Here is a 27,430-nt window from a genome sequence, read left to right as displayed (position 1 = left end):
TTTGTCTTTAATAGTATAGTATTGTTAATCAACCTCCATCATATTAATATTTTTAATAGCACTGTTTTCATATTGTGTATACCTATCACAAAAGAACTGTAACATCTATTTCACCTTTGCTTGCAGGGAGATGGTGGGTGAAAAAGGTGAAAGGCACTGCATTTATCCTTATTAAACTTACTCTGGTTTCATTTTGGTCACTGTTGATATTCCATTAATTCCATGACTCAGTGTACTTACCCAGACTTCTCCCGCATTTGATGTCTTTTTATATTAATATCTAAGTCAGGATTTACAATATTGAACAAATACGTATTGGGTACACAGAGTGGAAGACCCAGGTCTCTGCCTCTCAATCCACTTTTGGAGACAGCTTTTTGGGAAAGTATATTACTACCCTTGTTTCACCCTGAGACTGCATTTGTGTGGTGACTGAGCCTGTGTGGTGAGTGAGCCTGTGCAGTGACTGAGCCTTTGTAGTGAGTGAGCTTGTGTGGTGACTGAGCCTGTGTGGTGACTGCATCTATGTGGCGAGTGGGCCTGTGTGGCGAGTGGGGCTGTGTGGTGACCGAGCCTGGGTGGTGAGTGAGCCTGTGTGGTGAGTGGGTCTGTGTGTTGGGTGAGCCTATGTGGGGAGTGGGCCTGTGTGGTGAATGAGCCTGTGTGGCGACTGAGTCTGTGTGGTGAGTGGGCCTGTGTGGTGACTGAGCCTGAGTGGTGGGAGAGCCCGTGTGGTGACTGAGCCTGTGTGGTGACTGAGCCTGCGTGGCGACTGGGCCTGTGTGGCAAGTGTGCCTGTGTGGTGACTGAACCTGGGTGATAAATGAGTCTGTGTGGTGAGTAGGCCTGTGTGGTAACTGAGCCTGGGTGGTGAGTGAGCCTGTGTGGTGACTGAGCCTGTGTGGTGAGTGAGTCTGTGTAGTGAGTGAATCTGTGCGGTGAGTGAATCTGTGTGGTGAGTGGGCCTGTGTGGCGACTGAGTCTGTGTGGTGAGTAAGTCTGTGCAGTGAGTGGGCCTGTGTGGCGACTGAACCTGGGTGGTGAGAGCGCCTGTGTGGTGATTGAGTCTGTGTGGTGACTGAACCTGTGTGTTGAGTGAACCTGTATGGTGAGTGAGCCTGTGTGGCGATTGAGCAGTGTGCTGCTCTCCATAGGAAATCAAGTCATGTGAAGACTTTCAGGACCATCAGCAGAAGAGACTGACAGTTTGCTTGAGGAAAACTGGGAGTCTCTTTGATTTGTGATGTATGTATGTAGCATTACTTGTGTAGTATAGAGACCAAAAGAAATAGAGTTCAAGAATGAAAGATCATTTTTTTACAATAGCTACTATGAGATCACATAAGCTGAAGGTGAACTACTTGTTGGGTTTGGCAAGATGGAAGTCGATGGAGATCTTGAAAAGAGCATTTTTTTTTAAGTTGGAGTCTCACTCTGTCACCCAGGCTGGAGTGCAGTAGCATGCTCATGGCTACCGCAGCCTTGACCTGCTGGGCTCAGGTGATCCTTCCGTCTCAGCCTTCCAAGTAGCTGGAACTACAGGCATGTGCCACCACACCTGACTATTTTTAAAATTTATTTAGTGTAGAGATGTGGTCTCGCCAAGTTGCCCAGGCTTGTCTCGAACCCGTGGGCTCAGGCAATCCTCTGACCTCGGCCTCTCAAAGTGCTGGGATTATAGGCGTGAAGCCACTGCACCCGGCCAGAAAGAGCATTTTTAGATGTTATAAAGAACAGATTCCCAGTTGGAGCTGCATGAAGAGAGGATGTGAGACAAAGAATTAGAGACAGTGAATACAATTGTTAGATATATCCTTAATCTAATAGCAGCTTTTTGAAAAAGAGGAACATGGTCACATTAAATGTATATGTCTTTATAAAGAAGCAGCCTAATTTCAGGAGAAAAAATGGTACTAGGACTAAGAAGATACAGTATATATTTTTTTTTGAGTTGGAGTCTCACTCCATCGCCCAGGCTGGAGTGCAGTGGCATGCTCACGGTCACCCCAGCGTCGACCCTCTGGGCTCCAGCAATCCCTCCGCCTCAGCCTTCCAAGTAGCCAGAACTACAGGCACGCGCTACCACGCCCAGGTAATTTTTTGATTTATTGTAGAGATGAGGTCTCATCAAGTTGCCCAGGCTGGTCTCAAGCCGCGGTCTCAGGCAATCAATACAGTATTTTCAATTCTAGTGAGAATGACACCAAGATAATCGAACTCTGTGTACCTGTGGTTGGAATGTTAATTCTAGTTGTTAAATATATTTGTCTACTGTTGGTGCATAAGGTGAAAGATATCTGAAATGATTTCTTCGTTTGTAAGATGTCCCTGGAGATATGTACTGCAATAAAAATAGCTCTAATCTGGTGGATCCAGTCACCTTAGGGTCACTGTGCTGGTGTTCAGCTAGAGGGGATGAAGCTTTTGACATTTCCAATGTCAAATTATTTGATCAGAGACATTGGTCCTGGGACAATTCCCTATTGAAACGTCCACAGGACCGGTTACACCGTTTAACAGCCAGTTCAAAATGAAAGTATGGGGGACCCCTTGTTTCAGTCATTGGTCATCTCAGACATTTGCAGCAGAGCACTAGTCCAAGGGTGACTGCACAGTCACACACCCGGGAAGCAGTCATCAACATAGCCCTGGGATAACCAGAGATGCTCACAGTTAAAAGTACAGGCAAGTAAACTCTGTATGATAGAGCGCAGAAGTGGCAGAAGAAAGAGGGGAGACCACAAAGACCTTTAAGGGTCTGTAGAAATATTTATGGCATTTGGAAATGTTTGGGCTGATTAGAAGATGTTGAACTAATTGATGCTTTAAGTATTCAAATAAAGGATATACACATTGCAAGCATTTTACATGATATTAGCAACATCTAACATAAATACATTTTAATCCAACCGCATTGTCAATATTTAACTTAAAGGCTGCACTTGTTTTTTGACTTTCTTCTGTGAGGATTTGAAAGGAGGGAGGAGCAGTGACTTTCTCAAGACAATAGGAATCATCCAAAGGTTTAGATATGTGTGTATGTGGTGGTGCTTTTGTGTTTTGCCTGTTGTACAATCTGATTCTGATCGGGTAGAATATTTAAATTATTGCCCTTGGCAACAAAGGTGAACACCATTTCACAATGAACGGATTATTAGTTTTTTTTTTTTCTGCCACTAAACTTGTATATCAGATCAGAAACTATGGTGTCGATGAATATGAGTATTCAACAAACCATCATGGGAGAAGTCAGTGGCTAGCGGTAATGCACTGTTTTTCTACAATATTTGTGCCTAACTTGCTCATATCACGTGTTTATCTCTCAGTAAAAACCTCTGTCTTTGTCAAGGACACCTTGAGAGCATTGCTATGGAAATGAAACTCTGAGCACAACCCTGCTAAGTCCCTTTGCTCACCACTCCCTCTTGTTTTTTGAGATTAAACTTCTCCTCTTCTTCCCACGTGAGAAAGAAAAAAAAATTAACTGTGTTAAATGTCAGACTCCCAGGAGTTTGGAGTTGCCTTTTCCCTGTTTGTGTGTGGTTCTTTCTTTTCTTTTCTCCTTCCTTCCCTCCTTCTTTTCTCCCTTCCTTCCTTTTGTCCCTGACTCTATTTTTCTTTCTTTCTTCTTCATTGTTTCAGTATCTCCCTTCCTTTTTTTTTTTTTAACCACCAACCCCACCCCCATTTTTTTGGTCCCATGTTGGAAAGGACCCTGGTGCTTACCCAGTAGAATCTCTAGACTAATAGCCATCAATGGTTTAGTCCAAAACCCAAGTATTTGCTTTTGAAGGGAAAGGGAAAGAGGGTGGGAGAGAGATTCGCTCCTCAGTACTTATGTCAAGCCAAAGGACTCCATGCTTAGAGGTGACTCAAGTCACGTTCACTTTTTAAAATGCTCCCAAGTGTTAGAGATTTCTTTATTTGTGTAAGAAATGAACTATCTGGTAATTCTGAATAGTTCCTGTTGGAAATAAAAGTCCTGTTTTACATTAAGCGAGCAAGACTTTTTTTATGTACTTTACATATTTAAGCCTTCGCTTTGATGTTTTAGTACTTAAACATCTTGAGAATATTGGCCTTTGATATACAAAAGAGTTTCATTTAGTTGTGACTAAATTTTTAATTTATCACAAGTAACTTGAAACAGAATTTCTTTAAATGGCATACTCCTGTTACGAGAAAATGTTGGTGGCAGTTTTCCCACGGGAAAGGGACAGGGAGAGGGACGTAAGGAAGTTCTCACTCTAAGAAGCCACTGCTGATTGCTGATCAATCAGAAGTAGAGATAAGGGAAATATGGAGTATCAGGAAGGCAGGCAGTGAGAAAACACAGTTTCATTTATGTTTAATTTCCAAACGCATCTACTTCATACTAGATTGGTATATTTGTACTGTTTTCTGGGGGAAAAAAAAGTTTGAGTGAAGGTGAATTTTGCCACAGCTTTTAAATAGTCTCTGGAGCCATCCGGGATGCCCTGCTGTAAATAATTTCAGCTTAAACCTTCCTTCCTCCTGACCCCTCCCTGCTTTCCTATGTGCCCACAGTCCTCAGCTTTCACAGAGAGGATGTCCCTAAAAATATACTGGCATGACAAATGCAAGAAATCAGATAATAGTTACATTTTATGGGAGTGATTTTATTCCCCAGAGGGAGGGGCTTTCAAGGTATTATAAAAGTTTTACTTCATTTCCTCAAGGCATCTCACCCTCTGGCTCAGGCAACTTGGATGCATTGAGGACCAGAGCTGGAGGCAACTGCTGCCCCCTGCAGACTCAGTCAGGTCATTGAGGACTTCACCTGAAGTCTTTGACCACAGCCCCTCCCACTCGCCTTCACCATCTACCTGGGGCAGAAGGTCTTGGGCCTCCTGTCCACCTTTGTCTAGGGGTACGTAAGCTCATGGAAGAAAATGTGAAGAAAGGAGACCAGTGGTCACCTTCACCACCTCCTTGACTTCGTCCTCTGCCATTAACTCCTTGCTGTTTAGTTGAATCACCTTCCCTGCTAGGGCTGTTGACCTTTTTGGTGCCAACAGACCCGTTTGCAAAGCTTATGGACCTATTCTCAGCATTTCTTTTTCTGATTTTTTTTTTTTTTTGATGCTTGAAAATTTATTAAGCAGTTTGAGCTTAAATTGTCTTGGGGGAGTCTTGGAAGACATTTAAGGAGAGGAGTGACTTTTGTCAAATGTGCATTTAATAGAAGAGGCTGGTATACATTGAAGAGAGATAAAACTGGAGAGAGGAAGAAAAGGTGTAAAAGTCATCTAGGTGAGAGATGATGAACCCTTTCTCAGGGATAGATGGTGATGGCAAGCATATTTTTAAATGTATAAAAAATATATATTACAAAGAAAACCAAGTATATTAAAATACAGCACTATCTTGCATGGCTAGCTTTTCTCTTTTTTTAGGTAACTAGTCAAATGTTACCTCCTCAGAAATATCTTTCCTTTGTCTGCTCCCATGACAATGAAAGGAAATTGTAATTTACAAATGTGCAGTTAACCTAAAGGACTCAATGCTACAATGTTGCAAAGGCAATAGCAGAAAAAGCAATAAGATAAAAGAGAAAAAAGAAGGTAGGGAGGAGGGGAGAAACACAAAGGAAGGGGTGGGGCAGGGAAGGAAATAAAAGAGAAAGTGTGAATTGAAGAAGCCTTCTTGCACAGTATCCTGTGTGGTGAGTCCATGCCTTGGAGAGTCTGTGAATTAAGCCGAAGTCTACCTTTCTTTCATGTCTCTCCCATGGTGCACATCCCTCTGGGCTGAGTGTGTTTCTTCTATTTCAAGGTAGGTGCTTTTCTTTTTCCTTTTTGTTTTCTTTTTTTTGAGTTAGAGTCTCTCTCTGTCACCCAGACTGAAGGGCAATGGCATGTTCACGGCCACCGCAGCCTCAACCTGCTGGGTTCAGTCGATCCTTCCACCTCACCCTTCCAAGTACCTGGGACTGCAGGCATGTGCCACCACGCCCAGCTAATTTTTTGATTTATTGTAGAGACGAGGTCTCGCCATCTTGTTCAAGTTGGTCTCGAACCCGTGGACTCAGGAAATCCTCTCGCCTCTGCCTCCCAAGGGCTGGGCTTGCAGGCATGAGCCACTGTGCCTGCTTGGTAGGTGCTTTTCATACCCAATGGCCCCTAAATGCAAACCCACTCATTCATCTAAAACTTAACTAGAGAAACAGAGGTTCAAATATATGAACTATAGCCTTGAAAGTCTCGTATTTGAGGAAATTTGTGTTAGTGATCTCTACTGGTAATATGAAAATATAACAATAGCTATTTATTGAGCTTTTAATATATTGGCTAAAGCCCTTTCAACCACATTATCTCACATATTGCTTTCAAAAATACCTGGGTACTATTCTTCTCATTGCTCAAATAAGGAGACTGAGAGGCAAAACCCCTCAGCCTAGGCCACACTATGGGCAACTGGTAGACCTGGAATTCAAACTCTGGGCTGCCCAATGCAAAAGCCTGTATTCTTACTCGTCACCAACACTGTCTTTCATTGGTTCTAGTGATTAAATAGAGTTTGGATTTAAATAGAGTTGATATAAAACACATAATTAGATTTAACATCTCCATTTTAGGCCTGCACACGCAGGTGAGACACTAAATATGTCATTCTAAATAGAACTTAGAGTTTTCAAATAATTTCACACAATGTAGACTTACACACTTCCCTGGGGAGTAGGCGAGAGGAAGGAAGAATTCTTGCCATAGGCATCAACAAAAGAAAAGCCATCTTCCGAGAGTTCTCTGGCTTTCCAAGTCAAGGTGGTGGGGAACATCATCTGTTTCTCTTCCAAGTCATCTTAAGGTGGGAGTTCTGGAGGACGACTTTCCTGCCTGTGTTCTGCACCTTATTTGTTCATTTCTGTGCTGAAAGGGAGGTAGTATCTCATTCTTAAGAATTGGAGCCAGGTGCAGTGGCTCACGTCTGTAATCCCAGCACTTTGAGAGACTGAGGAGAGAGGATTGCCTGAGCCCAAAGGGTCAAGACCAGCCTGGGCAACTTGGTGAGACCTCCTCTCTACAATAAATAAAAAACTTAGCTGGGTGTGGTGGCGTGCATCTGTAGTCCCACCTACTTGGAGGGCTGAGGCGGAAGGACCACCTGAGCCCAGCAGGTCAAGGCTGTGGTAGCTGTAAGCATGGCACTGCACTACAGCCTAGGCAACAGAGTGAAACTCCAACTCAAAAAAAAAAAAAAAAAAAAAAAGAATTGGAAGTTAACCCTACGAAGTGATAGATGTAAAGAAAGGCTTGATAAACTTAAATTTTACCTGATCTTTCTCAACAAGGACATGTTACTTCTACCAAAAATTCCACTCATGATGACAAGTTTGTTGTCTTTCTAAAGAGAATAAAGGACATTTTATGGAATCCCTTTTTTAAATAAAAGGGTCAACTTCAATATAAAGCACAAAGGAGCAAACAATAATAATTTAGTTTTGTATTTCTATTTGCTTCTTTTATACAAGAAGACTGAAGAATTATCAAATTACTTCCCCTTCCCATTCTGCATATTGAATGGAGAAAAGTTTTTCCTATCATATTTTCCAAATAATGAAAAAGAATGGTGGGCAAATTTACCTAGTTGTCTATTAAAGTAAAATTTTAGAATCATGGTGCCTCAGAAAAAAGGACTTACAAAGGTACCCATTTAATAGCTGAGGAAATAGAGGCTGAGAGGTTGACTTCTCAAAGACATATAGTCAGTTAATGGTGGTACCAGGATAAGAGTCTAGATGTTTCCTGTGCCTCTGTGAGTGACCTGTCAGTGGGAGAACATTCCTGTCTTCATTTATTCTTTCATTCAGGCATTACCGAGCATTCACTTGGGGCAGATACTGACCCAGAGCAAGTAAGACAGGGTTGCTGCCCTGAAAGAACTCACAGATTAGCCAAGTGTTTTTATTTGATGGAGAAAGAGAGTGGGGGAGACAGGTCAGTAAACTAATGATCTTCTATATGAATGATTACTGATGGAGTGGGGCATGCTGACTTAAGGTAAGAAGGACATTGACATTAGCCTGGAATTCAGGAAAGATTTGGGCTTGGCTTGAAGGATGAGTAGGATGTGAATGAATCTATGAAAGGTGCAAAAGGGAAGGAAATTGAAATTAATCTAAAGAGCATTCAGAGGACCCAGGAAAAGGTCTAAGAGCCATCCATGTCTGAGCACATGCCCTTATATTTCTGCCTGGATTATGCTTAACTGGTTCTCTTAAACATTGCTGCATTTTGATTATACTTACCAGCATCTGTGAGTAGATGTCTCTCTTTTCCTATTGATTGGAGAGTGTTGGGGTGAAGAAGAGCTTGGTCAGTCCTCTTAATGTCCCAGGAGTTGCCAGGTAGAGTGTTTTGCACCAAAGAGATTCCCGTTAAAATTTACTGAGCAAATCAAACATCACTTGCTTTTCTGACTCATGTGGTTAAGCCATGGATAGTTTACTGAATAGGACTTCATACATTCTCTGAATATTTATGTCATTAGAATACTGTAATATTAACCTGGAATACTGTTATTAGAATACCTTGATATTATTATCCTGGAATATTATTAAATACTGCCCTGATTTTTCTCTGAATAATGCTATTTGTAAGCTGGGCTCGGTGGCTCAGCCTGTAATCCCGCGCCTTTGGGAGGCTGAGTTGAGTGGATTGCCTGAGCCCGCGGGTTCGAGACCCGCCTGGGCAACTTGGTGAGACCTCATCTCTGCAATAAATCAAAAAATTAGCCGGGCATGGTAACGCGCGCCTGTAATTCCGGCTACTCGGAAGGCTGAGGTGGAAGGATCGCCGGAGCCCAGCAGGTCAAGGCTGAGGTGGTCGGGAGCGGCCACTGCACTCCAGTCTGGGCAACAGAGTGAGACTCCAACTCAAAAGAAAATTTAAAAAAAATAATGCTATTTGTAGTTGTTAGAGGTGCTGTTTTTATTGTTCAGTCAGACAACAGCCCAGACTCAAAAAGAACTGAAAAACAGGGTAGTTTCTTTCTAATAGCAGACTTCTCTAATCAACTTGTAGACAGTGTATTGGGTGAGTGGGTAAAATTAGGGAAGTGAGAGTTGGGAAAATGTCAAACAAAATGAATTCGAGTGTTTAAAAAAAAAACACCACAGGTTTCCTAGTTTAGACATTTAAATTCCTACTTTTTTTTCAGATTTCTCCATAGATTGAATAAGTAGTTTTGATTGTTCTTCAAAATAAAAAATCCTGACACCAGAAGCCACCTTGGTTATTCAACCATATAAAATATTCATTCTCCTGTATTTCATTCAGTGAAAAATGATCCGAAAATATTACCCCAGATCCTCCAGCTAAGAATTGCAAATCATTTTCATTTCAGAACATCCCATTGATTGTGAGTATGGATTAGGCAAATAGAACATTCTGTAGAACTCAAAATTTTTTTTTCCAAAATGGGGGGAAAAAAGCTCATACTTCTCTTACGTACAAATGAAGTAAATCTCTAAACCATTGACTCTGAATCATTTGAAAAATATTGATGAACAATTTGGTGTGATAGACCTTAAGCCTAGTTAATCTTTTGGGTCCTTTTTTTTAAGACAGGGAAAATACATTCTGATGGGAAAAAACCCCAAACCCCTAAAAATGAATTATTAAACTCTCTGGAAGTGTCTGAGGTGAAAACCGTACTAATGACATATAGCATTGTTGTCTGTCAGCTTGGTGGCAATTTTTCACTTCATGTTAATAAGGGAAATTTCCAGTAGGTTAACATGGTCCTGAAATGCAATTAAGAGGGCCAAGTATACTCAGGATGTGAGTAAAGGGGTTGAAAAACAAAAACCACTGGTGAATGAGAAGGAATTTATTTCACGCATGATGGAGTTGGGCATTATAAATTCTTTAGCAACTGGTTAAATCCACAGATAGAGGAATGATTCCATTGTGTGTCCCGAATGGGAGAAGAGGTGCAAATTAGTATCATAGTAATAGTAACTAAAGTAAATAATGTCTCTCAACAAAGGTATAGTCTGATTTATTAAGCGCATGACGAAGTAATGGGGAAACTCTGTTACACATGAGCCCTTATTCTGTCTTTGGTTTTTATGTGTAGAATCAAACTTTTCTGTTGGTAGTCTTGATCCCAGTGCCCCTTCTCACGCTTTGATTTCCCTTCCCTCCTCCTCCCCAGTGTTCAAGTCGTTTCCCTTTATTGAAATATTTCTCCAGTCTTTGAAATGATCCAGCAACCTGAGGGACTTTTTAAAAATTCTTTTTAAAACATGCTTGCTCTAGTATGTATTTCTTTCATCTAACAGATGTAGTCCTGTGCAACAAGCGATAGTCGTTACTCTATAACTTTGAAGAGAGAGAGCAAATGTCAAATGTAAGGCACAATTTTTAGTAAAGATTTTTTTTTTCAAATACTAGTTTATTTGAGAAGAAAGATTTAGTCGTAGTGGAAGACAACCTGGAATTTTTACGAAATAATTATTTAAAGTTTTTTTTTTTTTCCATAGCCATGCTAATGAAGCAATTTGTCTTTCTTTTTATTGAAAGTATATTTAGCAGACCAGAAAGGTAAGGGAAAATGGAAGTTCTTTGAAACTTATCTAGTACAAAGAACTACTGATGCTGTTTACTACAATTCAGATATTATTCACCAAAAAAATGTTAAGTTTATGTTCATGAGGTGTGAGCTGCTTTTTCTCAGTGGCCCAGGATAGATTGATTTAATAGGGTCCTTCTAGTCAAGTAAAACTACTAATAGCTAGTTCTTTTTTATTTTTTAAGTTTATTTTTTAACTAACTTATTTATTTTAATGAGATGGGGTCTACTATGTTGCCTAGACCTGGTCTCAAACTCCTGGGCTCAAGTAATCCTCCTGCCTCAGCCTTCCAAAGTACTGGAAATACAGGCTTGAACCACTGTGCCTAGCTGGTAGTTCTATTTTATGTGAAAAGTTCTTGAACAATTACTTTGCTACATAGGTGCATGGTAAGTTTTACAATGTAGCAAATTTTACGAAAGTAACCATTTTTTGCTTTAATAATTTAAATTATTTATAGTAGAAAAGATCATTGAAAATATTAGGCAGCACATAAAACATAAAAATGAAGACATGAATTCATGTTACTAAAATTATACTGTGCTATTCAAATTTCACTGAAAAATAAGCATTTCAGAAATAGTGTTGCCATATATTCTTTACAAAGAAAATATCGTCTGTGATCTTTGAAGATCAAGTTCCAATAAGTTAGAAAAACCCCACTAAGCTAAGATTCTCCCAGTCACCCTCAGTTCACATTGTCCATTAATGGAGAATATGTCCTCAACATCATGTTCACCATCGTTTCTGTATCTTTATGAATCTTCACTGCCATTATCTTCTTTTGCCAAGATAAAATTAAACCTCTAAAGAACATATTGGAGGAATTTTTCTCACAGTCATACAGAAATTGTCTTCTGAATAGTTGGGACTGGGTACTGATCCCAGCTGCTTGGAGATAAAATCAGTTGAGACAAAGGCACTGTACAAAAGCAAAGATTAATACCAAACTTAAAAGAATTTTGAAAATTGGATCTTTGTGTTCTAAAGTTTTATTCACCAAAGAAGATAGGCAGTAAAGAAAGAGAGGGAAAAAATTAGGCAATTATAGAAAAGACCTTGTAAGTTCTACCAGAGGCAACTGGAACCAGGTGAGGAGAGAATAAATGCCCTCCTTTCAAGTGAAAGGTGTTTGAATTTCCTTGGTAAATATATGTACTGGATCACTTGAAACTTGCTGTCAAGCCTCTTTTCCTAACATTTTATTATAGAAAGTTCAATCAGGAAAGTGGAAAGGCTATAGTGTAAGCATCTCTCCTCCCACACAAAGCCTACAATTAACATTCACTCTACTTTCTTTACCAACTATCTGTCCATGTAGCCATCTCTCTATTCATCAAGCTAGCTGAATTTTTAAAATGTATTTCAAAATGAGTTAAAGGCATAAGTGCACTTCATTCCTAAACATTTAAGCATTGGTTTATGATTTTTTTCTTTGAGGTAAAATGTACACGTACTAAAATACACAAATTACACAAAATCTTAGGTGTACTCATTCTGATTTTTTGTTCACAGTTGCCTCTGCCTGTGAAACCCAAACCTTTATCAAGATACAGAACACAGTAAGAGAGTTCTCTCATGTCCCTCCACAGGCAGTCATTACCCCCTGTAACCAGTGTTAAGTTTTTCTCACAGATGAGTCTTGCCTGTCCTAGAATTTTGAATTAACGAAACCACCCTGCTTTTGCGTAAGGTGTCCTTTACTCAGCACACAAACTTACCATCTCCTCGTCTTTCACCTCGAAGTGGGATGCCATAGTCTCACTCTATTGATTGCAACTGGTTCAGCTGATGTGGTGAATTTTGACTTTCAGGCCTGTTTCCTGCCATTCTCAATCTTGCCAGCAATGCTCACATTAGCACCAATGCCACCTGTGGTGAGAAGGGGCCCGAGATGTTCTGCAAACTTGTGGAGCACGTGCCCGGTCGCCCCGTGCGAAACCCACAGTGCCGGATCTGTGATGGCAACAGCACGAACCCCAGAGGCAAGTATTGGTCCTTCTATTCCAAAGTTCCCTGGGAATGTAGACCTTCTGAAATGATGACAGAGACCTCTATTAGGAAGCCACAAACATCATGTTTACCTTCACTGCTATTCATTTCCATTAGCATTACAGATTTTTAAAACTATTTTTATTTATTTTTGAGTCGAGGTCTCACTCTGTCACCAAGGCTGGTGTGCATTGGTACAATCACAGCTCACTGCAGCCTCAAACTCCTGGACTCAGGCCATCTTTCCACCTCAGCCTCCTGAGTAGCTTGGACTATAGGCACATACCACTATGCCTGGCTAATTTTTTGATTTTTTTTTTAGAGATTAGTTCTTTGCTATGTTGCCTAGGCCAGTCTTGAACTCCTGAGCTCAAGCAATCCTCCCTCCTCGGCCTCCCAAAGTGCTGGGATTACAGATATAAGCCACCGTGTCCGGCCATCATTACAGTTTAGAACTTAAAAAATTTAAAACAAGAGCTGAGAGCAATTTATGTTTTTGTTTTCTTTTAACAGAACGCCATCCAATTTCAAATGCGATCGATGGCACCAATAACTGGTGGCAAAGCCCCAGTATTCAAAACGGGAGAGAATATCACTGGGTCACAATCACTCTGGATTTAAGACAGGTAGGTAAAGCCAGAACCATTGAGAATTGTCTGTGAGTTACTGAGCTGTGGCCTTCTGATGACTTTTGGGACAGCCTGGCTTGTCTCTTTGACATGTTTACATTCTGGTCTCACTATTTTCTACCAGGGCAAGTCAAGTGGTATACAGAAGTAGTCCATGGTGCCATTTCCTGTCACATTTATCCTTCCTACATGTCTTGAAAGAGATGCTGAAGCTGCTTCCATATGGTTAATGTTCTTTGAAACTGTGTTGTCAGTGTACGCGTAGTCATTCAGGGTACGACATCGGTATGTCAGGCTGTGCTGAATGCTGACAGATGCACAGGAAGGGTGGGGGCACACCCATACAGTCCCTACCTTTGAGTTTACTGTCTTGCTGTTATCATTGTGCAAAACTGTCGTGCAAGAGTTGTATAAGGGGCTAGGCTCGGTGGCTCAGCCTGTAATCCTATCACTTTGGGAGGCTGAGGCGAGTGGATCGCCTGAGTCCGCGAGTTCGACACCAACCCCTGGCAACTTGGCAAGACCTCATCTCTATAATAAATCAAAGATTAACCAGGTAGCATGTGCCTGTAGTTCCAGCTACTTGGAAGGCTGAGGCAGAAGGATCGCCGGAGTCCAGCAGCTAGAGGATGTAGTTGCTTTGAGCGTGCCAATGCACTCCAGACTGGGCGATGAAGTGAGACTCCAACTCAAAAAAAAAAAAAAAGTTGTATAAAGCTAGAAAAAACACAGGAGTCATGTCAAACCTCTTGACCATGTCTCCCCGGCCAGAAGCTGTCTGTCTGGGCCATGTGGAAGCTGGAGTTATCCAGTGCTAACATGAGCAGAACTTTCAGCCTGAGTTGGTATAATTGGCTGCAGCTACACCCACATCCTCTGACCTTGCTTCAAGGCCATGTAGGAGAATTGAGAAATATGACATGAGCCCTGGTTTCCCCAGTATTCCTGGGAAAAGAGAGGAAAAGAAAGGGAAAGGAATCTCAGTGGAAAGAATGAACAAAGAAGATGTCAGGCATTTTGGAGTTGTTGTCACCGTTTCTGGTCTGAGTTCTCTAGAAAAGCCATTGCATGCCGTTCTTACTTATTTCCATTAATCTCTCTTGTGTTGGAACTCAAAAATTTCATGTAAAATATTTAGATCTGTTGAAAGGTAAAGGTAGTTGAAATGTGCAATGTAAGATTGAAATAGGAATTTGGGAGATTTAATGACAGGTAATCAGAGCTCTTTGAATAAGTGATAATTTTTTAAATGTGCACGATTTTAAGAAGACAAGGCAATACTCTATATTTGTGCATGAGGAAATTTTTACCTGTAATAATTACAGCAAATAAGGTAGCAAAATGTGAAAATCAGGAGACATTTTTCCAAGCTTAGGTTCATAGTATTATGGAAGTAAAATAACACTCTCAGTAGCTTTCAGCTATAAGACTTGAATCAATGTGACACACTTTAATATTTTCAAATTTCTCTAAAGAAAAAGAGAAAAAAGCTTCTTTTTTTATGCTGGCCTTTGTTTTTATCTCAGTGGTAAGAATGGTTTGATTTTCCCATAACCTCTCTAATTTATTTTGCTTTTTCTAAGGAAAAAAGTAAAACTCTGTGGATTATTAGGAATGTGATATTATATGAGTTTGGCCAACTTAAGAACTGGATATTGGCCATTATTTTTGTTAAGCACTGACCAGGCCATGTGTTCATTGAGCTATGGCCACCATGTTTTCCTAAGCTTTGGTCCCTTCCCCTACCCTGGGGAAGTGAATCTTCTCTCTCCCTCTCACTTTTCAATTTACTTTCTAAATAAACTATATTTTCCAATATAAAAAAAACTGGATATTTTACACATAGAATTCAAACCTATGTTAGACTGTCCTTTGTTGAAATTCTTCCTGTTTGACTTCATTTTGAAGAAAAGCCTTTTGCTTTAGGTTAGAATGAGGAATTCCAGAAGGGAGCATTCATTTTAGGTCTGTAAGGCACATTTCAAAGGCAAGCATAGTCACACAGTTACAGAACTCTTTAGGTACTTTCTGGTGTGTTGGGGTAAGTTTCTAAAATAAGGTCACTTAAAATAATTAGTACTCGGAAAATTATTTACCTTTTACACAGTATAAAAATTATGCTGTGCTTTCAGGTTTTTTAAAAGAATGCATTATGCTTATATCTCATCAAACCTTTCTCAGATTTATTCATTTATTGAGGTTTTTTATTACTAACATTTTTGAATATGTAGAAAGCATATTACAGTGAATACACATGTACCCACCCCTGATATCCAGAGGTTTTTAAGCACTGGGCCATGTATGTTTCAAGTGAATTGCAGCCATTGCAACATTTTACCAATACTTCAGCTTGTTTCTTCAAAAACTAAAGACATTTGTTCTATAGAGACTTCGTGCCATTAGTCCCCTTGACAAAATGACAAAATTGACAGTATTTTCTATTAATGATTTCACCATCCATATCCAATTTTCCCAATTTACTCACCAATGTCTTTTAAAGCCTTTTTTTTTTGTTTCAAACCAGGATTCAATAAAGACTACCTGATTGTTATGCTTTTTTTTTTTTTTTTTTTGAGTTGCAGTCTCACTCTGTTGCCCAAGCACACTCACAGTCACCCCAGCGTCAACCTGCCGGGCTCCAGTGATCTATCCTCCTCAGGCTTCCAAGTAGCCAGACTACAGGCATGTGCTACCATACCTGGCTAATTTTTTCAAAATTATTTATTGTAGAGACGAGGTCTCACCAAATTGCTCTTGGTTGGTCTCAAACCCGTGGCCTCAGGCAATCCACTCGCCTCAGCCTCTCAGAGTGCTGGGATTACAGACGGAGCCACCAAGCCCGGCCTGTTATGCTTCTTAATCTGCTCTTCTAACCTGAATTGTCCTTTACTTAAAAAAAAAAAATAATAGTAACTGGATTATTAATAGACCAGGACATTTGTTTTGTAGAATGTCTCACATTCTGGATTTGTCAGATTATTTCATTATGGTTTTTTTTAAACATGTTCTTTTATGACCTCTATGTCCTATAAACTAAGTTGAGCTCTAGAGACCTGATTAAATTCCAGTTAATTCTTTTTTGGCAAGAACACACCATGAGCGATCCTGACTACTTTCTATCACCTCACAGCCTAGGGCTGGTTGTCCCACCAGTAGTGATGCTAAATTTGAATTCTATCTGGGTGCTGATTGCCATATCTCTCCCTTGTTAACATTATCTCCTTTTTTCTCTCACATCTTCCCCTTGTTTCTCAGGTCTCACTGACCCTCAGATCTAGAGCTTGGCTGCACCTGATAACTTTTGTTCATTGCCAAAACCTGTTTGTTTCCCTGTCAAGCCAGCCATTATTCAGCTACTAATTAATTCTAGACTATACACTCCATGAGGGCAGGAACCACAGCTTCTTCCTCTCCTCCTCTTCTTTCTCTTCCCTTTCCTTTCCCTTTCCTGTTAACATTTACTTGTTCACTCCGGTGAGCCCAGATGTCAGCAGAGGTTAGGAACTGAGTGAATAATTGCAGTGTGGATTAAGGCTTTTTTTTTTTTTTTCCCTTCTCTTCTTTTCTTGTTCACAACCTAAATAAAGATGACAGTGAGCAAACAAACCTTTTGACTGCTTTGTTTCAGTTCTATAAAAATGTAAAATCAAAAGTACAGATTTCCAAAGTAAAATTATAGATAAACTTTAATATTATCAGGAGTCGTAAAACAGTATTGTGAATGTGTTCGTGTAACTTAATAAATATCAGCTCCTGAGGTTTTATGACCAAATTAGTTGCATTCTGTGATGGCAGATACTAAAGACATTGATTCCTTTATTGATTTTCTGATTGATGACAGTTGTTGAAATTACAGTATTTTTAGCTTCTGTGCATAATGATTGGTTATCTGGAAGATAAACTAAAGAAAAGGTAAAAAGTATTATCGGAAAGTTCATAAATGTATAATCTGCAATAAGGTTTAGCTACAGAGTGTTTGTTTTAGTAACATATTACAAGAGGAATGATAAGATTTATTTCTTTGTTTCTTTAAAATAATGTCTGCTATTCATTTCTTTTATTGATTGATGACATTTTGAAAGCCACACTGTTAGATATTTAGGGAACTAAATGTGTGTGGTCACTTTTAAGAAAAGTAAAACTTATGTGTTAGCTTGAACAACTATAAAATTAACATGTATGTAGCATTCTCCACTGATAAAATGCTCCTTGCCGTCAAGTGATTTAAGAGCTCATAAACCAGTACTAATACGAATCGAGTCAGTGATCTTTTTTAACAACATGAAATGTAAAAGAATGAGAAAGGGTAGTCACATTTCATGGATCTTGAATTTTATAATTGTCAAAAACCTGTAGGCACCTGTAATTATATTAAATTTTATTCCCTATGATAGTGTTTCTTAGTAGAAGAACACCAGCATTTTCAGCTTGAGAAACGCTGTATTTAAAGTTAATACACCGGTCAGATGAAAAAATATTCCATGTCATTCATCCTTATGGAAATGAAAATCATGCTAAGTGAAATAAGCGAGCTACAAAAAAAGAAATAGTGTATGATTTCACTTACATGAAGTGTCTAGAGTGTCAGTTCATAGAGGCAGAAAGCAAAATGTTGAGTGCAAGGGGCAGAGGAAAGAGAGATTGGGGAACCAGTGTTTAATGGGTACAGAGTTTCAGTTTGGGATTATTGTGACCAGAGTGCGAGAAAGGAGACACCAACACACCAAGAATCAGATTATGAGTCCTTTAATAGCCTGCAACCGAGAGTGGACTAGTGTTCAAAGAACTCTCGGCCCCGAACAGAGTGAGCAGGGAGTAAATGAAGGCAGAAATTATATAAGCCGTACAGTTTGATTTACATTTTTTGGCACAATATCTAGTTGTGAAAGTGTACAGATAACTACAGAATTTGTAACTAGGGAGTTTCCAAGCACCGAGGGGAACAAGAATGTTGGTGTGCGATGTAATTACGGTAAGGTTACATAGGGGCTCATTTCTAAGTGAAGATGGAAGATTTGTTACAAAATGGAGTTACTTATGTCACGCAAGTTATTACAGGCTATTGTAGGTTTTGCAGATAGGATAGGATATTTCAGGATGATGAAAAATTTCTGGAGATGGATGATGATGATGGTTGCACAATAATGTGAATATATTTAATGCCATTGAACTGTACATTTAGCATAGCTAAAGTGATAAGTTTTGTGTCATGTATATTTTCCCACAACCTTTTTTCTTTTTCTTTTTAAAAATTTTACCACAATTTAAAACATCTACTACACTGTGAAATACATGGTGTGTTATATCAGCCAGGGTCCAAGCACAAAAACAGAGGCCACACCATTAATTGAAAGGAACAAACTTAGTATGAGGAATTGGTTCAGCAGTGTCAGGAGAACTGGAAAAGATAGCAGAGGGAACTCAGGGATAGTCATGGCTGCAGTGGCACCCAGGGAGGAGGTGAGGATGTTAACACCTAGAGCCCTGGAGGAGAGTGCCCTGTCTGTGAGGAGACCTGAGGAGTCCTGGAAAGTTGGATACTGGAGTCAACTGCTGCACCCAGGGCCAAGTGCTGCTGCTGGGACAAGGCAGACAGGAATGCGGGTTCCTGTGGTTTGCAAATCCCAGCCCCAACCCCACAAAGTGGAATACCAAAGTTTAACAACTGGCACTGTCTTCTCAGTCACTTGTTTTAGTTCAGTGACACAAATTCAGAGATGCAGCTGCCCTCGACATCCTAAAGCAGTCTTTTGTTTTTATGGTGGTCAGCTACATCCTGAATATGCTTAGTCTAAGTTTTTTAGATTAACTTTGGGTTGAAAATGCAAAGTCTGGTATTCCCCTGGTGAAATCATGGACTGCCTTCTAATATATCCATAGACCAGGTGTCACCTGAGAAACTGCCTTAGGGCATGACCTTGGTACTAGGACCTTAAGAAGGACAGTGGCGGAGGAAATGCAGAAATAGTTCTTTTTTTTTAGTTGGAGTCTCACTCTGTTGCCCAGGCTGGAGTGCAGTGGCACACTCATGGCCACCACAACTTCCACCTGTTGGGCTCAGGCGATCCTTCCGCCTCAGTCTTCTGAGTAGCTGGAACTACAGGCACATGCTACCACTTCTGGCTAATTTTTTTATTTATTGTAGAGATGAGGTTTCGTTGCCCAGGCTGGTCTCGAACCTCTGAGCTCAGGTAGTCTTCTCGCCTTGGCCTGCCAAAGCGCTGGGATTATAGACTTGAGCCACCGTGCCTCGCCAGCGGTTTTATTTATATATAGATGTGCTTATTTACTATTAGCTTGAGTTTGGGTGGCGTGATGTGGTGTGGTGTGGTGTGGAGGACATGCGTAAAATGTGGTAGAGTGATATACTTTAATACAATACACAAAGTAGCATGTGATAGCATGAAGGGTGAAGGATATAGAATGCCTAGCAAATTCCTCACATTAAATAAACCTGAATTTTTGTTCTCTCTGTCATACTTCTAATCCACAAATTACTTCACATTCGTAAAAATCTCGGATGTCACCCAGGGAAATGTTAAACAAGAACTTAATAGAATCTAATTAGAGTTAGCTAATAGGATTAACTAAGAAGTGCAATTATGCAGATTTGGAGAAAATGAATTCAGAAGTCAACAATCATTCTTTTTTTCTGGTTAGGAAAGAGGGAATCATCGTAGAAAAATTGGAAGGTACAGATAAGAGGCAAAATAACTTACAATCTCTTCACTCTGACATAATCACTAATAATATCTTAGCATATTTATTTTTAGACATTTGCATATAATCTGCACATTTAATAATTTTACAACAAGGCTATCATTTATTACATACTTACTGGGCCAGACACCGTGCTGACTTGATCTGGATTATGTCATTGAATCCTCATAATCACCCTATGAGTTTGTGCCTATTATTTTCCTCTTTTGACAGATGACAAAACTGAGACTTAGATCATTTAAATAGCTTGCTGTAGGGTGGAACTCAATGAGATCCAAGAAGCGGGGCTCTGCATCCATGCACTACCATCCCCTTCCACCTGAGATTATGTGATATATATGTTTGTGTCCTGATGTCCTATTTAACTTTATAGCACAGACATTTTCCAATATAACTAAAACTCATTAATAATTTTTAAAGCTGCATTAATAGTCTTCTGTATGGCTTACCTATCATTTGCCTGACAGTCCCCGGGCCTGATATTTTTTTTTCTTCTGTTATGGCTAATAACTTGAGTTTCAAATGAAAAAAGAATAATCTTCTAGGCATGCCAATGAAGTAATATAGTGGATACAAATCGTTTACAAGATTCATATTACAAATTTGTAGTTAATTTTGTTTTGACTATGCCTTTAAGGAGGAATATGTTTTGCCATGTATGCAGGTAGGAATTTATAGGTATAGGTTATATACTATTCAGTACTTTTTTTCTACTTCACATTATTTCACCTGCCCTCCCCAGCAGTATTGGAATACAAATGAGATCCTCCTTGTAGGAGGGTTTAAGTAGCTTGCTCAAGGGTAGGACTCACAGGGCCAGCAAGTCACTACTTACGATTGCCTGTAGTTCCTTCTACACTGTGCCACACTCTCATTGGCTTTGGTCTCCAATTATTGTTTTACTTTCTGTTATGATTCTGTGAGGAGATTGACAAGAGCTCTTTCAATTTCCTCCTGATTTCAGAGGGTTCAGATTCTAGTCCCCTGCTCTTTTGTTCTGTTTGCCTGCATTGCCCCCCCCAGTGGGGTCCCCTCCCCTGTGAATCAGGCAGGATATTAGCACTTCTTGCACGTTTTTGCAGTGACTGGTAGATTCTGCCGCTACCTAATGTGATTTTTAGTCAAGAAATGGGAAAATGAATCAATGTTTTATATTTTCCTTTAAAAAAGTTTAAACCTGGGCAAACATTTCACTGGGAGAGAGGGTCAGATTTGTGAGTAAAATGTGTAATGTTCCTATAGAAGATAAAAACTGTTTTGTAAAAAAAAAGAAAGTTTCTTATGGCATTGAAAATAAAGCTGCCTTTTGGGGCAGTGCTTTATTTTATGTGTAGGTTTAATTAGGAAGTAGCACTTTGTTGTGGGAACATAATCACAGAGGAGCCTTTGTTTTATACAAACTTTTAGACAAGAGCTGCTTGTTTGCTGAGTTTTGTAAAACCTCATTAATTCGTATGTCAGTTGGTTTTTTCCCCAAAATTTCTGAAAAAATGACCAGAGTTGGGTGAAGTTTACTATTGTGTTATCCAAATATAAAGTGTTTGCTAAGCACATTGGCAAAGTCAACAAGAAAATGGCAAATTTCGGATTCAGAAGATAAAATCTATAAAGATTTTTAGAGCAAGAATTGCATGTAAGTGGGAGCTTCTCATTACAAATAAATCTTGGCTGTTCATTAGAAGGGGTTCGGCAGAGACTCTTCCTAGAATCACTCTGATAGCAATTTCTTTTTCTGTGTACTTGTGTGTATTCTGAATGATTCTCTTTCAGCATCAAGTACTTCATATTGACCTCAGCCATTTTCAAATGTTGCTTTTCTCAAATTTGCTTGGCAAAATAAACAGTTTGTGAGAAATCTTAACCTCTTTATTGTGATTTGGAGGAAAGTCACCTTAGATTCCTCCCATTCAGACTTTTTTTCTTTTTGAGTTGAAGTCTCACTCTGTCACCCAGGCTGGAGTGCAGCGGCACACTCCCGGCCATCGCAGCCTCAACCTGCTGGGCTCAGGCGATCCTTCCGCCTCAACCTTCCAAGTAGGTGGAACTACAGGCACGTGCCACCACGCCCAATGTTTTGATTTATTGTAGAGATGAGGTCTTGCCAAGTTGTCCAGGCTGGTCTCGAACCCCTGGGCTCAGGCAGTCCTCTTGTCTCTGCCTCCCAAAGTGCAGGAATTACTGGTATGAGCCACCATGCCCAGCTCCCTTCAGACATTTTTGTCTTTCTTATGTTCTCTGTGAAGCTACTAGCCTCAGAAATATGTCTTTCTATTGTTTTCACATTTTAATTATCTTATTTTATTTTCTCAGATGCAGCATCTCCTTTATCTGTCACTGTATAAGAAATCCCTGCAAAACTTGATGGCTTAAAACGGCAACATTCATTTGATACCTTTCCTGGTTTTTGTGGGTCAAGATTTCAGGAAGGGCTTGACTGAGTGGGAGTGTCTAAGGCTGCAGACCAGAAGGGCAGGAAGTGGAGCAGTTTAGGAGGCCAATATCCCTGAGGCAGCTGGGAGAGGGGGCCCTGGGGAAGCTGGGGGAGCAGGCCTGGGGCAACTAGGACAGGGGACACTGGGACAGATGGGGGAGAGGGCACTGGCCAGTTTGGACATGGTCTCTGGGGCAGCTGGAGGCTGTCCAGCTTCTGTGTTCATGTGACCTCAGGGCTTCTCTCTCCTGTGCTTCCTCACAGCATGGCGGCCTCAAGGCAGCTTGTTTATAAAGCATCTTTCCAGAGAATGAGGCAGAAGTTGCATCCCCTATTAGACTTGGCCTCCAGAGACACACGATGCCAGTTCCCCTGTGCCCTATGGGTCACTCAGTCACTAAGATTAGCAGAAACACAATTTGGGAACGGTAGACCCCCCCCAACAGAAGAACAAGTGACAAATTTCAGACGTTTTAAAACTACTACTGCCTCATGCTTCTGTGAGGATCTTTCTCTGGAAGGCTTCAATCTTGCAGCCTTGCATACCTTATCAGTGAGGGGCCACACCCTTATTAGATGAGGTAGGATTCAAACAGGGGCATACAAAAATTCACTTTAAACTGGTGAATATTAATAACGAGTGCGCTGAGTATGTGAAAATAATCAAGGACAGGCTTTAGGAAATAGATCAAGTTTTGTTTCTTGTCTAGATTTATTTTTAAGCTTCCTCATTTGTGTATTATCAGTGGGGGTTTGCCAAACAGTTCGAGACAACCATTTTTGCCATTTGGCAGTGTTTAGCTCTTTTTTGGTTTTGAGTGACTGAGAACTGGTCACACTGTTTAAGTGTCTCCATCCAGCAGAGCTTTTTGCATTGGGCCTGGGAAGATTCGAGGAAATCAGTGAGGACAGTTTTGCCAGATTTAGTCACAATATGCGTTTCATATCCCCAACTGTTTTGGCATCAAAATAAAGCTTTTTGTATATTTATGGAAAAAAAAGGGAAGTCCGTTCTGAAATTATTATTTCTTCCTGTTATATTGAAGCTGGGGAAAAAAGAGATGTTTTAATTTCTGAAGAAATATTTCTTTGAAAAATATAGTACAGTTTGGAATCCATTATAGCTTTTTTCTTTTTATGTACTGCTTAGCATCAACTCACATTGTAACATTTCCATCTTAAAAAGAAAACTGTAACAGATTTTGCCAAAAGTGACTTCTGAATACCTCAGCTAGACCTCAAAATATCTCTTGTGTTTTTAATGTTGTCAATGGACCTATTCTGTACACAGAACTTCCTTTATTCTGATGTGGAAGTAACATATGATAACAGAAATGTTCTAAAGCATATATAGAGAAGTATAAGAAAAAAACTTTAAAAAGCCACCTGTGAGTCTAACAACCACAGATGACCTTTTGCTCCATTCTGTCTTACCTGAGAACACTGTATATGTTTAATAAATCATGGAATCCCCGTGTATTGGGTGCTGGAGTCTCAGGATTCATTGATGAACGAGACAATAATCACATCACGTTGAGCCTTTAGCAGAGAAAGTACACAACAAACAGCAGGTTCCTTAGCTTCATTTTTTATTAGCAGTGTCACTTTCACTGTGGGTTAAGGCAGACCCCGGCTCTCAAGGGGCTTCTGGTCTGGTGGGGGAAATTGGCAAGTAAGCAAACGACTTCTGTTTAGTGGTGTAGGGTGTACAGGGGCTGGGGTGCCTGAAGGACACATAAGCAGAGATATTTAGGGGTTCAGGGAGACAACCCAAAGAAAGCTCTGCTGAAGAAGGGAGGAGGGAGGAGGGAGTGAGGAAGGATGCAGCAAGAGAGAGCAGCATGGGAAAGACCTGCACACGCAAAAGCCTGGCATGCTTGTGGAGCTAACATTGTACATCCAGGCCTACAATACATGCTTTCTTTCATTTTTCCTATTTATTGAGATATCATTTGCATCCAGTGAAATGCACAGATCTTGAGTATATAGTTGGGTGAGTTTTCACAAATGCAGAAACATGTATAAGCCATTCCCTGATCGAGGCATAAAATATTTTCATCACCCGAGAGGTCCCCTATTGCCTCCCTCCCACCGGCCAGAGAAACCTCTGTTCTGAATTTTTTTCACTTTATTTAGATGAGTTTTACCTGTTATATGACTTCCTATAAATGGAATCATACAGTGTGTTTTTCTGTGTCTGGCTTCCTTCTCAAAGCATCATGTCTATGAGAGTCATCTGTTGTTGCTTGTATTAGTAGTTTGTGCCTCTTATTTCTATGTAGTATTTCACTTTATGAATAGACCGAAATTGATCCATTGTCTAGCTAGGTGTTTCCAGTTTTTGTCTACTGTAAAAAACCTGCTGTGAACATCCTTATACAAGTCTTTTTCAGGTTGTATATTTTTATTTCTCTTGGAGTATAACTGGCCAAAAGATATGTATATTTTTAACTGTATAAAACATTGACAATCCATGACCCATAAAGTGCCTCCAGGACTCACCATCCGTTTCTGCCTGCTGTCCAATATTTGAAACCCATTTTTTATACACTTTGTCCAGTTTCACAGTTTTTTACTGTTGGAGTACCAGACGGTGCCAATTTCTTCTTCATGGCCAGCAGCTTAATGTTTAATGGGTACAAATAACTTATTTAACCTGCTCCTATTTTGGGATATTTAAGGTGTTTCCAATTCTTGGCCAGTATAAGTCCTGCTGCAACAAATATTTGAGTATTTTTGTAGTTGTGATGCTGATTTTTTTTTTTAGTGTAGATTCCAAAAAAATGAGATTACTTGCTTAAAAAGCTTAAACATTCTTCAAACGTGATCTTTATTGCCTTATTGTTCAATGTATATTCTCACTAACAGTGACTGTAAGTATCCCAACTCCTTGGCAGCATGGAATTCAGATTTTCTTTTCCAATTTTTAAATTTTATGATATTTGACTAGCTGAGAATTTATTTATTCATTTATTTATAGTTAGCTATTAATGTTATGCCACTGTACTGGACATAATTTGGGAGAACTGGGCTGAATTCAGATGCTTAAACAATGTTTGATTTTGTTTATTTTCACATGTATAAGTTTTGTCATGATTATTAATCCCTATTGAAGCAAATTGCTTTGTAACATGGTGGTGACATTTTTAGATATTGAATATCAGAGGCTGGATAGAATTTTCAAGTCATATTTCAATGAGAGAGAAAAAAATTGATTTAACTCTAAATATCATCATTCTGAGAAGTGCCCTTTGTCAGAAAAATTACTACAGAATTTGGGGAAATTGATTAAAAATCTGATATACCTTCCATCTGTGTTGTATGCTTTATAAAGTGCTTTCCTATTCATTATTTCATCTTATAGTGACAAGATGAAAAATCTGAAGCACGCGTTGATTTGTATCCATGTCATTCATGGTGAATAATTCAGTGGGATGCAGAGAAAACATCCTCTGGACTTATCATTTTAAGCCTGAATTATGGAGCGTGCTAAATTTAGTTTCAAAATGCTCTAGATTTTAAGAACTTAAGGATTTACTAATCACCTATCACTACCCTTTTGTGCTGGGGGAGAGCGGCTGTGGAAGTTTAACTCTGCAAGGATTAGCGGTAGGATGGTTAAGTTGCTGAAGCAGTGATAAAGACACTGGCTAGTGACCGGGCCTGCTGCCTGCTTAGACCAATGTGGTTCCTCAGGCCTGGGGTCTCTCTAACATTTGTACACAGATACTTTGAAAGCACTGACTTTATTATGCAAATGAATCCTGGGAAAACGCTGAGATCAAATTAAAACCTGCAAATAATTAACTGGGATGGTGAGCTGTACAAACGAAGCTAGCCTGAGAAATTTGGTGAAGACTTAAAACGACTTATTAGCTTCTGTTCGGCCAACTGTGGTGGTTTAAGTTTTCTTATCAGTTGATAATTAAGAAAATATATGTACAATAGCTTTGTTGGTTTTTGTGTCTTTTAAAAAAATTAATGGACTTTTATTTTTTAGAGAAGTTTTCGTTTTCAGAATAATTGAGCAAAGTACAGAGAGAGTTCCCATATTCTCCCCTATATAATAGTTTTTGGTCAAATTTGGATTATTCTTTGTTTTTGTTTTTTTTTTTTTGAGTCGGGTCTCACTCCATCACCCAGGCTGGAGTGCAGTGGTACAATCATGGCTCACTGCAGTCTTGAGGTTCTGGGCTCAGGCAGTCCTTCCACCTTAGCTTACTGAGTAGCTGGGACTACCGATGTGCTCCAATATGCCTGGCTAAATTTTTTTTTTTTTTTTGTAGAGATGATGTCTCACTCTGTTGCCCAGGCTGGTCTTGAGCTCCTGGGCTCAAGCATTCCTCCCACCTCAGCCTCAGTAGGTGCTGGGATTACAGGTGTGAGCCACCAGACTCAGCCCAAATCTGGGCTATTCCTAATCACCCTTTTAAAAATAAATCATAAAGTGACTGATTGAATGAGTGCGGTTTCAACAGTTTCTAAGATATTTTTCCCAATAGTATTTAGAAGGCAATCATATCATTTAAAAATTATATGTCAGTCACAAAATTTTAAGATGTCTTTTTTCCCTGCTATTTAGTGGCATAACACTGGGGATATTTACCTTTGTTCTTTATATAGTGGGCACACCAAAAAAGCCAGTTAAACAACTACTTAGTAGAGTTCCATGGAAATGACCAACATTTAGGATCATTTACAACTTTGTAGTAGTTGTATACTAGTCTTCCATACTGGGCCAGGAAGGAAGTAGGGCTCTGAGGCCAGCTTGTTGTTCAGGAAATGGCACCATGAGAAAAGCATTGATCCAACTGTGGTTTGCAATCAGCTCATCACTGGGGCTTCCTTTCACATAAAACCCTAACAACTGCAAACTCTGCGTTTTGTGAAGTATCATCATGCCTTGCCAGAGCCCATAAGAATGGGACAGACATAAGGTCATAGAAAAATAAGATTTCAAGTATCCCTTCTGAGCTATTTGCTTGACCTCCACGAATTTAACTGGCTTCTCCAGAGTTGGCCTTTGCCTAGAAATACTTTTTTTTTTTTTTTTTTTTTTTG

At 39.8% G+C, this 27,430-nt stretch overlaps 1 protein-coding gene across 1 annotated transcript in view; it reads left to right on the top strand.

Annotated features, from left to right (window-relative positions):
- The first annotated feature begins 4,185 nt into the window (after window positions 1-4,185).
- The window catches only part of LAMA1 (laminin subunit alpha 1), a 157,110-nt gene continuing 133,865 nt past the window's right edge, over window positions 4,186-27,430 (top strand). Inside the window, exons 1-4 of the mRNA XM_021709489.1 lie at window positions 4,186-4,230; window positions 8,963-9,056; window positions 12,412-12,582; window positions 13,103-13,215. Of these exons, the coding sequence (XP_021565164.1) occupies window positions 4,186-4,230; window positions 8,963-9,056; window positions 12,412-12,582; window positions 13,103-13,215 (423 nt within the window). The remainder of the gene's footprint in view (window positions 4,231-8,962; window positions 9,057-12,411; window positions 12,583-13,102; window positions 13,216-27,430) is intronic.

This window comes from Carlito syrichta, unplaced genomic scaffold, assembly GCF_000164805.1.
Source record: "Carlito syrichta isolate Samal-C Ts95f unplaced genomic scaffold, Tarsius_syrichta-2.0.1 Scaffold239038, whole genome shotgun sequence".
Taxonomy (NCBI): domain Eukaryota; kingdom Metazoa; phylum Chordata; class Mammalia; order Primates; family Tarsiidae; genus Carlito; species Carlito syrichta.
Note: the sequence above shows the minus strand (reverse complement) of the source record. Positions and strands in the feature narration are given on the sequence as shown.